Below are 15,264 nucleotides of genomic sequence, written 5' to 3'. Positions count from 1 at the left end.
CACGCTCATCTCCTCGAAGGGATGGAGTCCCAAGGGAGGGGGCGAGCACGCTAGTCTCCCCACAGGGATGTAGTGCCAAGGGAGGTGGCGAGCACGCTCGTCTACCCGCGGGGATGTAGTCCCAAGGGAGGTGGCAAGCACGCTCGTCTCCCCGCAGGCATGTAGTCCCAAGGGAGGTAGGGAGGTGGCGAGCACGCTCGTCTCCCCGCAGGCATGTAGTCCCAAGGGAGGTGGCGAGCACGCTCGTCTCCCCGCAGGCATGTAGTCCCAAGGGAGGTGGCGAGCACACTCGTCCCTCTGCAGGGATGTAGTCCCAAGGGAGGTGGTGAGCACGCTCGTCTCCCCGCAGGGATGTAGTCCCAAGGGAGGTGACGAGCACGCTCGTCTCCCCGCAGGGATGTAGCCCCAAGGGAGGTGGCGAGCGCGCTCGTCTCCCCGCAGGGATGTAGTCCCAAGGGAGGTGGCGAGCACGCTCGTCTCCCCGCAGGCATGTAGTCCCAAGGGAGGTGGCGAGCACGCTCGTCTACCCTCAGGGATGTAGTTCCAAGGGAGGTGGCGAGCACGCTCGTCTCCCTGCAGGGATGTAGTCCCAAGGGAGGGGGCGAGCACGCTCGTCTCCCCGCAAGGATGTAGTCCCAAGGGAGGTGGCGAGCACGCTCGTCTCCCCGCAGGGATGTAGTCCCAAGGGAGGAGGCGAGCACGCTCGTCTCCCCGCAGGGATGTAGTCCCAAGGGAGGTGGCGAACACGCTCGTCTCCCCGCAGGGATGTAGTCCCAAGGGAGGGTGTGAGCATGCTCGTCTCCCCGCAGGCATGTAGTCCCAAGGGAGGGGTCGAGCACGCTCGTCTCCCCGCAAGGATGTAGTCCCAAGGGAGGTGGCGAGCACGCTCGTGTCCCCGCAGGGATGTAGTCCCAAGGGAGGTGGCGAGCACACTAACCCCCAGCCAGAACGGCTCGGATGATGGGGGGCAAGCTTACTGAGAAGGAACAAGAAGTAAGAAATTCCACGAGGCTTCCTTCTATATGGAGATGTGAACAGCCAGACTCCTTATTGTGTGCTGTTCTGGGGAGCCTCTTTGAAGAAGGTTTGCCCGCTGTTCTGTATGCAGACCCCCTTTTTAATTCCCAGACAAAGTTGGCCAATAAGACGTTATTTAATTACCCCCTGCCTGCTATTGTAATGTTCCTCCCAGATTGTGCCCATTATTCCGTACAGCTGGCTACTGTCAGCGTGGCACGGTGCCAGGAGAATATCACGAGCCGGCATTGATGTGCAGAAGCTTGTCGGGTCGCCAGCGTTTGTCCCATATCTGAGTCCTCCCGGGAGCCCCGACTTAATTTTTTTTTCTTTTTAGCTGCAAATGTTTCTCATTAAAAATGCCAATCCGGCGTGAGAAGTAGAATCCGGTGCCAGGTTATCGGTGCCATTCTCCAAGCTAAATCCCAGTTGTGGCGGGGGGGTTTAGTGAACTGTTGTTCTCGATGGGACAATGACGGGAATTGTTCTGCTGCTCTTCTTCTCAAAACAATTTCTTCTCAATGGTGTCTCTGTGCTGCCTCCGTTTTTAGCATGCCGAAAATGTGTACCCCGCGTGCGAGGAATGTGCCGAGCCAGCTGGTGACATGCCTGACTGCCACCGTCCTTCACTAGAACATCTCAGGCTGATTTTTTTTGTACAAGATGAATAATAGCTGAACCTGGTTATGTCCTTCTTGGCTTGGGTAGAGGTCCAAAGTGTCTGCATGCCATTGGCCGCAATGGAGGAAGTTTCTATAGTCGATGTAGAACAGTTGGGAGTCCTAGAAGATAAGAGTTGACGTCCTTCAAGTTTGTAGGTTAAGGTGCAAGAGGACCCTGGAGAGTAGATGACTTGGGTGGTGGTGGTGGTGGTGGTGGTGAGGGGTGGTGGTGGTGGTGGAGGTGGTGAGGGATGGTGGAGGTGAGGGTGGTGGTGGAGGTGGTGGTGGTTGGTGGTGGTGGAGGTGGTAGGTTGCCTCTAATCTCCAGTGCTGTGGTCAGAAACGCAGAACACTCTTTCCTGTTGTATGCCCAGTGTTAGGAGTCTATACTACTGTGCAAAACTTATAGACAGGTGTGGATGAAGAAATGCTTTCAGAAATCAAAATGTAAATTGTTTTTTTTATTTTATTTTATCAATTAACCACTTAAGCCCCTGGACCATTTGGATGCCCGATGACCGGGCCCCTTTTTGCAATTCAGCACTGTGTCGCTTTGACTGACAATTGCGCGGTCGTGCGACGTGGCTCCCAAACAAAATTGGCGTCCTTTTTCCCCCACAAATAGAGCTTTCTTTTGGTGGTATTTGATCACCTCTGCGGTTTTTTATTTTTGCGCTATAAACAAAAATAGAGCGACAATTTTGAAAAAAAAAATGCAATATGTTATACTTTTTGCCATAATAAATATCCCCCCAAAAATCTATAAAAAAAAACTCCCCTCAGTTTAAGCTGATATTTATTCTTCTACATATTTTTGGTAAAAAAATCTGCAATAAGCCTTTATTGATTGGTTTGCGCAAAAGTTATAGCGTTTACAAAATAGGGGATAGTTTTATGGCATTTTTATTAATATTTGTTTTTTTACTAGTAATGGCGGCGATCAGCGTTTTTTATTTTTTTCGGTATTGCGACACTTCGGACACTTTTGACACATTTTTGGGACCATTGCCATTTTTATAGCGATCAGTGCTATAAAAATGCATTGGATTACTATAATGCCACTGTCAGTGAAGGGGGCGGGGAAGGGATTAAGTATGTTCCCTGGGTGTGTTCTAACTGTAGGGGGGTGACTGACTGAGGGAAATGACAAATCGCTCGCTGTTCATACATTGTATGAACAGGCGATGGGTCATTACCCCCCCTGACAGGACCGGGAGCTGTGTGTTTACACACACAGCTCCCAGTCCCCGCTCTGTAAAGAGCGATCGCGTGTGCCCGGTGACGATCGCGCCCGCCGGGCACACGCACAGGAGTCGGGGGCACGCACCCCTAGTGGCCTGTGCGAGAGCCGACGTATAGCTACGGGCTCTTGCGCAGCGGAGACGACCTGCCGCCGTAAAATGACGGTGGCTGGTCGGCAAGTAGTTAAAGTGGAGTTCCACCGAAAAAATTAATTATTAAGTCAGCAGCTACAAACACTGCATTTGCTGACTTTTAATATATGGACATTTACCTGTCCTGGGCCCCCGCGATGTCGGCACCCGAAGCCGATCTGTCCCTCTGTTAGGTGGAGGCACCACCATCTTCGGTAAGGGAATCAGGCAGTGAAGCCTTGCAGCTTCATTGCCTGGTTCCCTACTGCTCATGTGCGAGTCGGGATGCGTAATGCCACGTACACACGATCGGTTCATCTGATGAAAATGGACCGATGGATTTTTTTCATCAGATATCCGATAAAGCTGACTTTCATCAGTCTTGCCTACATACCATCAGTTAAAAATCCAATCGTGTCCAACGCGGTGACGTAAAACACAACGACGTACATAGAAAAATGAAGTTCAATGCTTCCGAGCATGCGTCAACTTGATTCTGAGCAATGAATGAATTTTTGACCGAGGGATTTTCCCACAGACCATCGTTTTTTTCTATCGTTTTTTTTAACCATCAGAAAGTTTTGAAACGGGTTCTATTTTTTTTCACCGATGGGGAATAAAAACTATGGGGTCCACACACGATCGGTTCGTCCGATGAAAACTGTCCATCGGACCGTTTTCATCAGACGAACCGATCGTGTGTACAGGGCATTATTCCACTGGTCTCTGCTGTCTTCTGGACCTGTGTGTCTCCCAGAAGACAGGGGGGGGGACAGAGTAGGCGCCGGACTTGGCATAGGTCACCGCGGTGGTCTATGCCTGGAAGTGGGCGCAAATACACAGGTATCTGCTCCCTCCTCCCCCATGAAAGGTGCCAAATGTGACACCGGAGGGGGGGAGGATTCCAAAAAGCGGAAGATCCATTTTTGGGTGTGACTCCGCTTGAATTGTAAAGAAGACCAAGGAGCCCTGGAAGTGATGGTTTGGCCCCCACAGAGCCCTGATCTCACCATCATGGAGCCTGTCTGGGATGACCTGAAGGGACAGAAGATCTGTGCTTAGTTCTCCAAGATGTTTGGAACAACCTACCTGCCGAGTTCCTTCAAAAACTGTGAGCACGTCTACCTAGAAGAAGGCAAAGGGAGGTCATCCCAAATATTGATCGGATTTGGATTTCTCTTCTGTTCATTGACTTTTTTTATATTTTGTTCATTGATAAAAAATAAACCACTAACACCTAGAGCATTCTTCATTTACAGCGTTTCTTCACACCGGCCTAAAACTTTTGCCCAGTAGTGTAGGTGTTTGAGGGATCCCAGAATGTAGCACCTCTGTTCTGGGTATCGGGGTGCAGTTTCCTGTGAGAGGTGGAGTGTAGGTATGAGGGGACTTCAGAATGCAGCAGGCTCGGTCGTAGGTATGCAATCTGTTTATTCCATGTCTGATATAAGTGTGGGGGGGGGGGACCCCAGAAATACTTTCTCCCTGAGTATTTTGTTGGGGTTTTCCTGTCTGATGTCAGCAGTATGGGTGGAAACCTGAGTAAGTATCTAGCAGGAGTTTCCTCTTACGTGTCCAATGTCTTCATTGTAGGTGGCGGGGGCCCCAAAATGCAGATGAGTATCTAGTGAGCGTTTTCTGTTTAGATAAGTGATGGTGAACCTTGGCACCCCCCCTTTTTTTTAACTACATTTCCCATGATGCTCATGCACTCTGCAGTGTAGTTGAGCATCATGGGAAATGTAGTTCCAAAACATCTGGGGTGCCACGGTTCACCATCACTGGTTTAGATGTTCCGTGTCGGCATAGTAGATGGGAGGGGTATCTGTAGCGCCACACTCTGTCGTCTCTTGTTGTATTCCCAGTGTCCTTAGAATACAGGTGGAGTTTTCTAATGTCTGGTGGCAGAGGACCCCACACTTTGTCCTGGATATATAGACCGCTTGTTGGGTGTTCGGCGGTATAGGTGCGAGGGGGACCCCAGAATGCCGCATACCCTGTCCGGAGTTTTTAATTAGATGTCTGTCAGCGGTGTAGGTGGGAACCCCAGAAGGAAGAGCACTTTCTCGAGTATCCAGCATGAGATTCCTCTTAGATATCCGATAACGGTAGTGTGGGTGGTTGAGGCGCGCTCTGTCCCGGGTATCTAGCAGAAGTTTCTTGTCCGATGTCCTCATTGTAGGTATGAGGGAACCCCAGAAGGAAGAACACTTTCTCGAGTATCCAGCATGGGATTCCTCTTGGATATCCGATAACGGTAGTGTGGGTGGTTGAGGCGCGCTCTGTCCCGGGTGTCTAGCAGAAGTTTCTTGTCCCATGTCCTCATTGTAGGTATGAGGGAACCCCAGGAGGAAGAACACTTTCTCGAGTATCCAGCATGAGATTCTTCTTAGAATCCTCTGTCCCTCGTATCTAGCAAAAGTTTCTTGTCCGATGTCCTCATCGTAGGTATGAGGGAACCCCAGAAGGAGGAGCACTTTCTCGAGTATCCAGCATGAGATTCCTCTTAGAATCCTCTGTCTCGGGTATCTAGCAGAAGTTTCTTGTCCGATGTCCTCATCGTAGGTATGAGGGAACCCCAGAAGGAAGAACACTTTCTCGAGTATCCAGCATGAGATTCCTCTTAGATATCCGATAACGGTAGTGTGGGTGGTTGAGGCGTGCTCTGTCCCTGGGTGTCTAGCAGAAGTTTCTTGTCCGATGTCCTCATCGTAGGTATGAGGGAACCCCAGAAGGAAGAACACTTTCTCTTGTATCCAGCATGAGATTCCTCTTGGATATCCGATAACGGTAGTGTGGGTGGTTGAGGCGCGCTCTGTCCCGGGTGTCTGGCAGAAGTTTCTTGTCCGATGTCCTCATTGTACGTATGAGGGAACCCCAGAAGGAAGAACACTTTCTCGAGTATCCAGCATGAGATTCCTCTTGTAATCCTCTGTCCCGGGTATCTAGCAGAAGTTTCTTGTCCGATGTCCTCATTGTAGGTATGTGGGAACCCCAGAAGGAAGAACCCTTTTTGAGTATCCAGCATGAGATTCCTCTTAGATGTCCGATAACGGTAGTGTGGGTGGTTGAGGCGCGCTCTGTCCCGGGTGTCTAGCAGAAGTTTCTTGTCTGATGTCCTCATAGGTATGAGGGAACCCCAGAAGGAAGAGCACTTTCTCGAGTATCCAGCATGAGATTCCTCTTAGATGTCCGATAACGGTAGTGTGGGTGGTTGAGGCGCGCTCTGTCCCGGGTGTCTAGCAGAAGTTTCTTGTCTGATGTCCTCATCGTAGGTATGAGGGAACCCCAGAAGGAAGAGCACTTTCTCGAGTATCCAACATGAGATTCCTCTTAGATGTCCGATAACGGTAGTTTGGGTTGTTGAGGCGCGCTCTGTCCCTGTATCTAGCGGAAGTTTCTTGTCCGATGTCCTCATTGTAGGTATGAGGGAACCCCAGAAGGAAGAACGCTTTCTCGAGTATCCAGCATGAGATTCCTCTTAGAATCCTCTGTCCCGGGTATCTAGCAGATGTTTTTTCCGATGTCTTCGTTGGTATGAGGGGACCCCAGAACACAGCATGCATTCCCCTTTATATCTAGTGGGAGTTTTCTGAGAATTTTCAATGTGAGAGAGCTCTGGGAAGCAGCAGATATGTATGATATGTCGTCTTGGCTGTCTTTGTACCCCCAGAGTAGGTGTAAGGGGGCTCTGGAATGCAGCATGCTCTCGCCTGAATATCTCCACTAACAGTCTCACTTCTCTTCCTTTATTGGCTGCTGATGCTTCTGCTGTTTGTCTGTCTCTCTCTTCCTGCCTCCGCCCTCCAGATCACCACCCGTCGCACTAAGGTGAGCGCACAGTAACCCGCATTGTGTGTCTGTATGTGCACATTCACTCTCCTCTCTGTCCTCCTCCTTTTTTCGTATGTGTCATTTAGGGCTGTTTTCAGGTCGTTATGAACCCCTGTCACACCACAATCCGTGCAGACAGCATTTATGTTATCCGTTCACTAAGGTACTGCCTGTTCAGTTACTGTGAATTAGTGATGCCACAACGATGCAAAGGGCGTAGAGCAGTGATGGCGAACCTTCGAACCCCAGGTGTTTTGGAACTACATTTCCCATGATGCTCATGCACTTTGCAGTGTAGTGGAGCATCATGGGAAATGTAGTTCCAAAACATCAGGGGTGCCGAGGTTCACCATCACTAGCATAGAGCTTTAGTACTTTTATTTTTATTTTTTATGTGTTTCTGGTTCTAGGTTGGTTCATTCCACATACTGACTGCATCATTTATCTATGGCTGACCCACTGTGTGTGTTCTTTTAATTTTGGAAAACTGTGTACTCGATTCTGAAATTCAAATGTAGGATCGCTGATCTAGAAGACAGAAGTCTAAAAAATGCAATCGATGGAGGCACCAGGTAAAATGGTCACAATATTAATCACATCTCCAAGAGATGATCAGACAGACAGAAACAATTTGTGACTCAATTAACAATGGGGATGCGCACCTAGGAGGCACACGGTGGTAGAGAGACACTTGACACCCTAATAAACAGACTATAGCAGGAGACCCCGGTATCGGGTTGCTTTGAACTGATCATATTAACTTCTGCTCTGAGTCTCGCAGTCATTGCTGGTTTGGGCACAAAGGACTCAAATCTGTGTTTTTCGGGGAGATATGGACCCAAATTCGAAGCAAGACCACTCCAAGGGTCCCCCAGGCACACACACCTCCCAAAGAGTAGTGTTCCCTCAAAACCCTGGGCTCATAGTCAGTAGGCAAGAGGCCACCCTGCAGTCCCCTCCAAAAGGCCCCTCCCTGTCCTGGTTGGGTCTGTCACAGCCTATATACATAATCTGTTTAATTCACAATTCGTCAGAGAGACCCTTGGACTATATTTGTAGTAGATCGTACAATCGGACTGTTACATGTGAGGTCACCTTAACCACTTGCCGACCTCCTCATGTACATATACGTCAGCAGAATGGCACGGACAGGCACATGTACGTACCGGTACGTCCTCTGCTTGACGTGGGTCGGGGGTCCGATCGGGACCCCCCCCCCCCCCCGGTACATGCGGCGGCGCGGCTATTCGTTTATAGCCGCCCCGTCGCGATCGCTCCCCGGAGCTGAAGAACGGGGAGAGCCGTATGTAAACACGGCTTCCCCGTGCTTCACTATGGTGGCGCATCGATCAAGTGATCCCTTTTATTAGGGAGACTCGATCGATGACGTCAGTCCTACAGCCACACCCCCCTACAGTTGTAAACACACACTAAGTGAACCCTAAATGTTACAGCGCCCCCTGTGGTTAACTCCTAAACTGCAACTGTCATTTTCACAATAAACAATGCAATTTAAATGCATTTTTTGCTGTGAAAATGACAATGGTCCCAAAAATGTGTCAAAATTGTCCGAAGTGTCCGCCATAATGTCGCACTCACGAAAAAAATCGCTGATCGCCGCCATTAGTAGTAAAAAAAATTAACTATCCCCTATTTTGTAAACGCTATAAATTTTGCGCAAACCAACCGATAAACGATTATTGCGTTTTTTTTTTTTTTACCAAAAATAGGTAGAAGAATACGTATCGGCCTAAACTGAGGAAAAAAAATGTTCTATATGTTTTTGGGGGATATTTAATATAGCAAAAAGTAAAAAATATTGAATTTTTTTCAAAATTGTCGCTCTATTTTTGTTTATAGCGCAAAAAATAAAAACCGCAGAGGTGATCAAATACCACCAAAAGAAAGCTCTATTTGTGGGGGAAAAAGGACGCCAATTTTGTTTGGGAGCCACGTCGCACGACCGCGCAATTGTCTGTTAAAGCGACGCAGTCCCGAACTGTAAAAACCCCTTGGGTCTTTAGGCAGCATATTGGTCCGGTCCTTAAGTGGTTAATCTGACACACAGAGAAACCTGCTGTCGAATTATTAAAGCCCCCCCCCCCCCCCAAGCATTGGCAACTGCGACATGTTATTCTGTGCTACAAACTTTATGGTGCCGCTGCACCGTGTGGTTTGGTGCGGCACGGTTTTGGCAAAAGAGTCGAGTTTCGTCTTTTTTTTTTATTTCTTGTTCATAGGGAAGCTCATTGAAATGGAATAGCATGCTTTAAAATTGTCCGCCAACAATTGTGTGTTGTCGGATTATCTGAGCGTGTGTGCACACAAGTCCTTCAGACAAAACTCCAAAGTACAAACACGCATGCTCGGAAGCAATGCTCACCATAACACAACATTGGCAGAAGTTGCCCCGAAAGGGTGGCGCTAAAGAGCTGAAAAAAACACTTGGGCCCGGATTCACTTAGGAGAGCTTATATTTCAGCGGGCGTAGCGTATCCTATTTACGCTACGCCTCTGTAACTTAGTCAGGCAAGTCCTGTATTCACAAAGCACTTGCGTCCTAAGTTACGGCGGCGTAGCGTAAATGGGCCGGCGTAAGCGCGCGTAATTCAAAGTAGGCTAGTAGGGGGCGTGTTGTATGCTAATGATTCGTGACCCCACGTAATTGACGCTCCTAACGAACGGCGCATGCGCCGTCCGTGAAAGTATCCCAGTGCGCATGCTCCAAATTACGCCGCAAATAGTCAATGCTTTAGACGTGAACGTAACTTACGCACAGCCCTATTCGCGTACGACTTACGCAAAATTCGACGCTGTCCCGACGTCCATACTTAACATTGGCTACGCCTCATATAACAGGGGTAACTTTATGCCGGAAAAAGCCTTACGTAAACGACGTATCTTGATACGCCGGGCGCACGTACGTTTGTGAATCGGCGTACCTAGCTCATTTGCATATTCAACGCGGAAATAAACCGAAGAGCCCCCTAGCGGCCAGCGTAAAATTGCACCCCAAGATACGACGGAGTAGGAGACTATAGCCGCTCGTATCTAGGCAAAATTCATGCGTAACTGATTCTAAGAATCGGGCGCATTGATACGACGGCGCACATTCGGACTTAAGACGGCGTACGTGGAGTTACGCCGTCGTAAGTCCTTTGAGAATCTGGGCCTTAGTTTTGTGTTTGTTGGCCGACAATTCTTTGCCATTTGTATGATATACAAGTTCACGGGCTACGCCCTTCGGAACAAAAGTCCTACGCTTTTGTCTGCGGAAAATTTGATCGTGTGTACGAGGCTTAAGGGTTGCGGATGGACAGACTCTGTAGCTGAGTGTAGACATCGATGCATTTTTGTTGGACTGTCTGTTCTCACAGCTCAGAGAGGGAAGGGCCCGGGGCCCCTCCGATTGTCAGCAGGCTTTTATAGTCAATGATTCATGAATATTCAGGAACCCCATTCACCCCGTCCCGACCGTTCCTGGAATCTATTGTGTGCGGGGAGAGGGACATCTATATGCAGAGGATCGGACTCGGTGAAGTCTTTATTAGAATGCATTTCCATGGATTGGACCGGTCGGGATTGTTCACCCCCTGTAGTCTGAACTGCAAAGGCCTTTCAGCTTGTCGGAGTCGCCTGTAAAGCGGTGTGTTTATATATATATATATATATATATATATATATATATATATATATATATATATATATATATATATATATATATATATATATATATATATATATATATATATATATATTTCTTTTTTATTAAATTTATTAATTTTTTAGTTTTTTTTTTGTTTTGTTTTTTATTAAATTGTAGCATACTTCCGTTTTTCATGTTATGACCCTCGTGTTCTGCACACAGCCCATTACACTACGAATCCAGATCTGACCTTCACTATCTAAGGACAGATTTATCTTTTGCATTGGGGTAAAGCGGAACTAAACCCTCCCATCCTTTTTTTTTTTTTTCACCCAAGGAAGCTGCCATCTTGGCCTCTGTTTGATCTGTAGTTGTCATGGTGCTGCACATGTGAGCAGTTATGACAGCGGCTGTTTGATGGCTTGACAGTTGGGTTGAGATTACAAGCAAATGTGATGGTTATAATTTCTGGCACGCCAGAAATGTAAGGGGCTTCAAAACAAGGCCTTGGACAGGCTTTGGTAAAGCTCTCTGAATGCTAGTCAAAGCTCCTGTCACTAAAATGGTTAGCTTACAGTCCTGTTTATACCCTGCTTTAGCTTTGCTTCGCTTAAAAAATTATACCCCATGTCGCTTTAGTGATGCTTCAAAGCGTCTTCACAGTCTCCATAGAAGTCTATTTTAAAAGCTCGCTTGAAGCCTCATCAGAACTCCACTAAAGACTTATCGAAGCCCCATCAAAGCGCTACCAAAGGCTCATCGAAGCCCCATCAAAGCGCTACCAAAGGCTCATCGAAGCCCCACCACCAAAGGCTCATCGAAGCCCCACCACCAAAGGCTCATCGAAGCCCCACCACCAAAGGCTCATCGAAGCCCCGCCACCAAAGGCTCATCGAAGCCCCGCCACCAAAGGCTCATCGAAGCCCCACCACCAAAGGCTCATCGAAGCCCCGCCACCAAAGGCTCATCGAAGCCCCGCCACCAAAGGCTCATCGAAGCCCCGCCACCAAAGGCTCATCGAAGGGCCGCCACCAAAGGCTGATGGAAGCGCCGCCACCAAAGGCTGATGGAAGCGCCGCCACCAAAGGCTGATGGAAGCGCCGCCACCAAGGATGAGCTCCAGCGTGTTCGCATTCGATGAGCCTTTGGTGGCGGCCCTTCGATGAGCCTTTGGTGGCGGCCCTTCGATGAGCCTTTGGTGGCGGCCCTTCGATGAGCCTTTGGTGGCGGCCCTTCGATGAGCCTTTGGTGGCGGCCCTTCGATGAGCCTTTGGTGGTGGCTAAGGATGAGCTCCAGCGTGTTCGCATAGTACACGTGCAGAGCCCGCCAGGAAGTCTGCACGGCGCTGTGCTAATCACAGCCAGGGAGACAATTCCTGATGGTCGGCTGCAGAGATCGGGCTCATGGAAGCGCCACCACCCGAGGCTCATGGCAGCGCCACCACCCGAGGCTCATGGCAGCGCCACCACCCGAGGCTCATGGCAGCGCCACCACCCGAGGCTCATGGCAGCGCCACCACCCGAGGCTCATGGCAGCGCCACCACCCGAGGCTCATGGAAACGCCACCATTTGAGTTGGTGACAGGAGCTTTGACTGGTGTTCAGAGCATTTTAACAAAGCCTGTCTGAAGCCTTGTTTTAAAGCAAGTGTAAACTAGCCCTTTAATGTTTTTTTTTTTTTTTTAAACCATTAAAAGTGTTACTAAACCCACAACAGTAAAATTATTATTATAAAGAATTTACATAGTGCCAACAGTTTGCGCGGCTCTTTACAACATGAGGGCCGACAGTACAATTGCAATTCAATACAGGAGGGATCAGAGGGCTCTGATTGTTAGCGTGTACAATCTAGGAAATCAGTCTGTATATGCAGTAGAGCATGCTTGTTATACTCACTGTGGAACCTAAGGGGTTAATCATCTGCACTGTGTAAAAAGGCTGCTTGATCTGTCTTCTCTGATCCTCCCCTTCTACCACTGTCCCCAATCCATCTCCTGATCCTACAGAGCAATAGGAGGCACTCTGCACATGCTCAGTTTGGTGTGTATTGCTGGAGTTTTCTCTCTTGGAAGAGTACATGTGATCAGCACGGGGGGGCCAATCAGCACTGTCCCGACAGATGGTCAGAAGTTGATGCAGCCTCATAGGACAATTGTGGGAGAATGAAAACTCCTCCTGTAGGCTTTAACCAGGCACTGATGGATGTCACAAGACCGCTATATACTGCTGATGAGCAAAGATATTTAGCAGTTTATATTTAGGCCCCTTTCACACTATACTCTATACTTAAGCGAGAAAAGAAAACCCTACGTCACCAATCGCGTCCTCCGGTCAACCAACCAAATCCGGCTACAAATCTAAGGGTTAACGAAGATTTGCAGTCCAAGGACCTCGGCTCTGGAACGCTCTACCCACGACCATCCGCATGGAAGAAAACCATCGGGCTTTTAGGAAACAACTAAAGACCCGCCTCGAAAAAATGGCCTGGTCATGAAGGGGGGGGGGGTAACAGAATCCTGTGTTTTCATGTGAGACCCCCAACCCAGAATCCTGTGTCTTCATGTGAGACCCCCAACCCAGAATCCTGTGTCTTCATGTGAGACCCCCAACCCAGAATCCTGTGTCTTCATGTGAGACCCCCAACCCAGAATCCTGTGTCTTCATGTGAGACCCCCAACCCAGAATCCTGTGTCTTCATGTGAGACCCCCAACCCAGAATCCTGTGTCTTCATGTGAGACCCCCAACCCAGAATCCTGTGTCTTCATGTGAGACCCCCAACCCAGAATCCTGTGTCTTCATGTGAGACCCCCAACCCAGAATCCTGTGTCTTCATGTGAGACCCCCAACCCAGAATCCTGTGTCTTCATGTGAGACCCCCAACCCAGAATCCTGTGTCTTCATGTGAGACCCCCAACCCAGAATCCTGTGTCTTCATGTGAGACCCCCAACCCAGAATCCTGTGTCTTCATGTGAGACCCCCAACCCAGAATCCTGTGTCTTCATGTGAGACCCCCAACCCAGAATCCTGTGTCTTCATGTGAGACCCCCAACCCAGAATCCTGTGTCTTCATGTGAGACCCCCAACCCAGAATCCTGTGTCTTCATGTGAGACCCCCAACCCAGAATCCTGTGTCTTCATGTGAGACCCCCAACCCAGAATCCTGTGTCTTCATGTGAGACCCCCAACCCAGAATCCTGTGTCTTCATGTGAGACCCCCAACCCAGAATCCTGTGTCTTCATGTGAGACCCCCAACCCAGAATCCTGTGTCTTCATGTGAGACCCCCAACCCAGAATCCTGTGTCTTCATGTGAGACCCCCAACCCAGAATCCTGTGTCTTCATGTGAGACCCCCAACCCAGAATCCTGTGTCTTCATGTGAGACCCCCAACCCAGAATCCTGTGTCTTCATGTGAGACCCCCAACCCAGAATCCTGTGTCTTCATGTGAGACCCCCAACCCAGAATCTTGTGTTTTCATGTGAGACCCCCAACCCAGAATCTTGTGTCTTCATGCGAGACCCCCAACCCAGAATCCTGTGTCTTCATGTGAGACCCCCAACCCAGAATCCTGTGTCTTCATGTGAGACCCCCAACTCAGAATCCTGTGTCTTCATGTGAGACCTCCAACCCAGAATCCTGTGTCTTCGTGTGAGACCCCCAACCCAGAATCGTGTGTCTTCATGTGAGATGCCAACCCAGAATCCTGTGTCTTCATGTGAGACCCCCAACCCAGAATCCTATGTGAGACCCCCAACCCAGAATCCTGTGTCTTCATGTGAGACCCCCAACCCAGAATCCTGTGTCTTCATGTGAGACCCCCAACCCAGAATCCTGTGTTTTCATGTGAGACCCCCAACCCAGAATCCTGTGTTTTCATGTGAGACCCCCAACCCAGAATCCTGTGTTTTCATGTGAGACCCCCAACCCAGAATCCTGTGTTTTCATGTGACACCCCCAACCCAGAATCTTGTCTTCATGTGAGACCCCCAACCCAGAATCCTGTGTTTTCATGTGAGACCCCCAACCCAGAATCCTGTGTCTTCATGTGAGACCCCCAACCCAGAATCCTGTGTCTTCATGCGAGACCCCCAACCCAGAATCCCGTGTCTTCATGTGAGACCCCCAACCCAGAATCCTGTGTCTTCATGTGAGACCCCCAACCCAGAATCCTGTGTCTTCATGTGAGACCCCCAACCCAGAATCTTGTGTCTTCATGTGAGACCCCCAACCCAGAATCCTGTGTTTTCATGTGAGACCCCCAACCCAGAATCCTGTGTCTTCATGTGAGACCCCCAACCCAGAATCCTGTGTTTTCATGTGAGATTCAGGGTACAAAATGGGCTAAAATAATACAACCCCAAATGTCCTTTTCTTGTTCCATTTGTGATGAAGTTCTGTTATTTTCTTTTGTCTCCCTTCACAGCCTACTCGTCCCTCCAGCTCTGCGGCCTCCAGCGGCACAGCCGGGGCCTCCGGATCTGCATCGGCATCATGTGGGGAGATCAGCAGCAGCGAGCCCAGTACTCCGGCCCAGACCCCTCTGGCCGCTCCCATCATCCCCTCGCCCTCTCTGACCTCTCCAGTGACTCCATTGCCTGCTCCTGGGTCCAGCAAGGTAACCATTTATAGTCTGTATAGTAATGCAGAAATAATGTTCTGTATCTTTTCTTTCTTCTTAAATGCAAGCAACTCTGGAATGGCGCGGTAAAATGTCGGCATGCGTGCATTCT

The 15,264-nt window shown here is 49.3% G+C and overlaps 1 protein-coding gene across 6 annotated transcripts in view; it reads left to right on the top strand.

Annotated features, from left to right (window-relative positions):
• The window catches only part of DCTN1 (dynactin subunit 1), an 89,041-nt gene that overhangs the window by 10,724 nt on the left and 63,053 nt on the right, over window positions 1-15,264 (top strand). For 2 of the 6 annotated variants that reach the window (XM_040335692.1, XM_040335677.1), the window contains exons 1-2: window positions 6,175-6,883; window positions 14,958-15,149. In XM_040335692.1, the coding sequence (XP_040191626.1) occupies window positions 6,815-6,883; window positions 14,958-15,149 (261 nt within the window). In that variant the 5' untranslated portion in view covers window positions 6,175-6,814. Of the gene's footprint in view, window positions 1-6,174; window positions 6,884-14,957; window positions 15,150-15,264 lie in introns of those variants that run through there. The other 4 variants (XM_040335668.1, XM_040335663.1, XM_040335683.1 and 1 more) reach the window with 3 other exon arrangements.

The sequence above is a fragment of the Rana temporaria genome, chromosome 1 (assembly GCF_905171775.1).
Source record: "Rana temporaria chromosome 1, aRanTem1.1, whole genome shotgun sequence".
NCBI lineage: Eukaryota > Metazoa > Chordata > Amphibia > Anura > Ranidae > Rana > Rana temporaria.
This window is presented reverse-complemented; position numbering and strand designations above follow the sequence as displayed.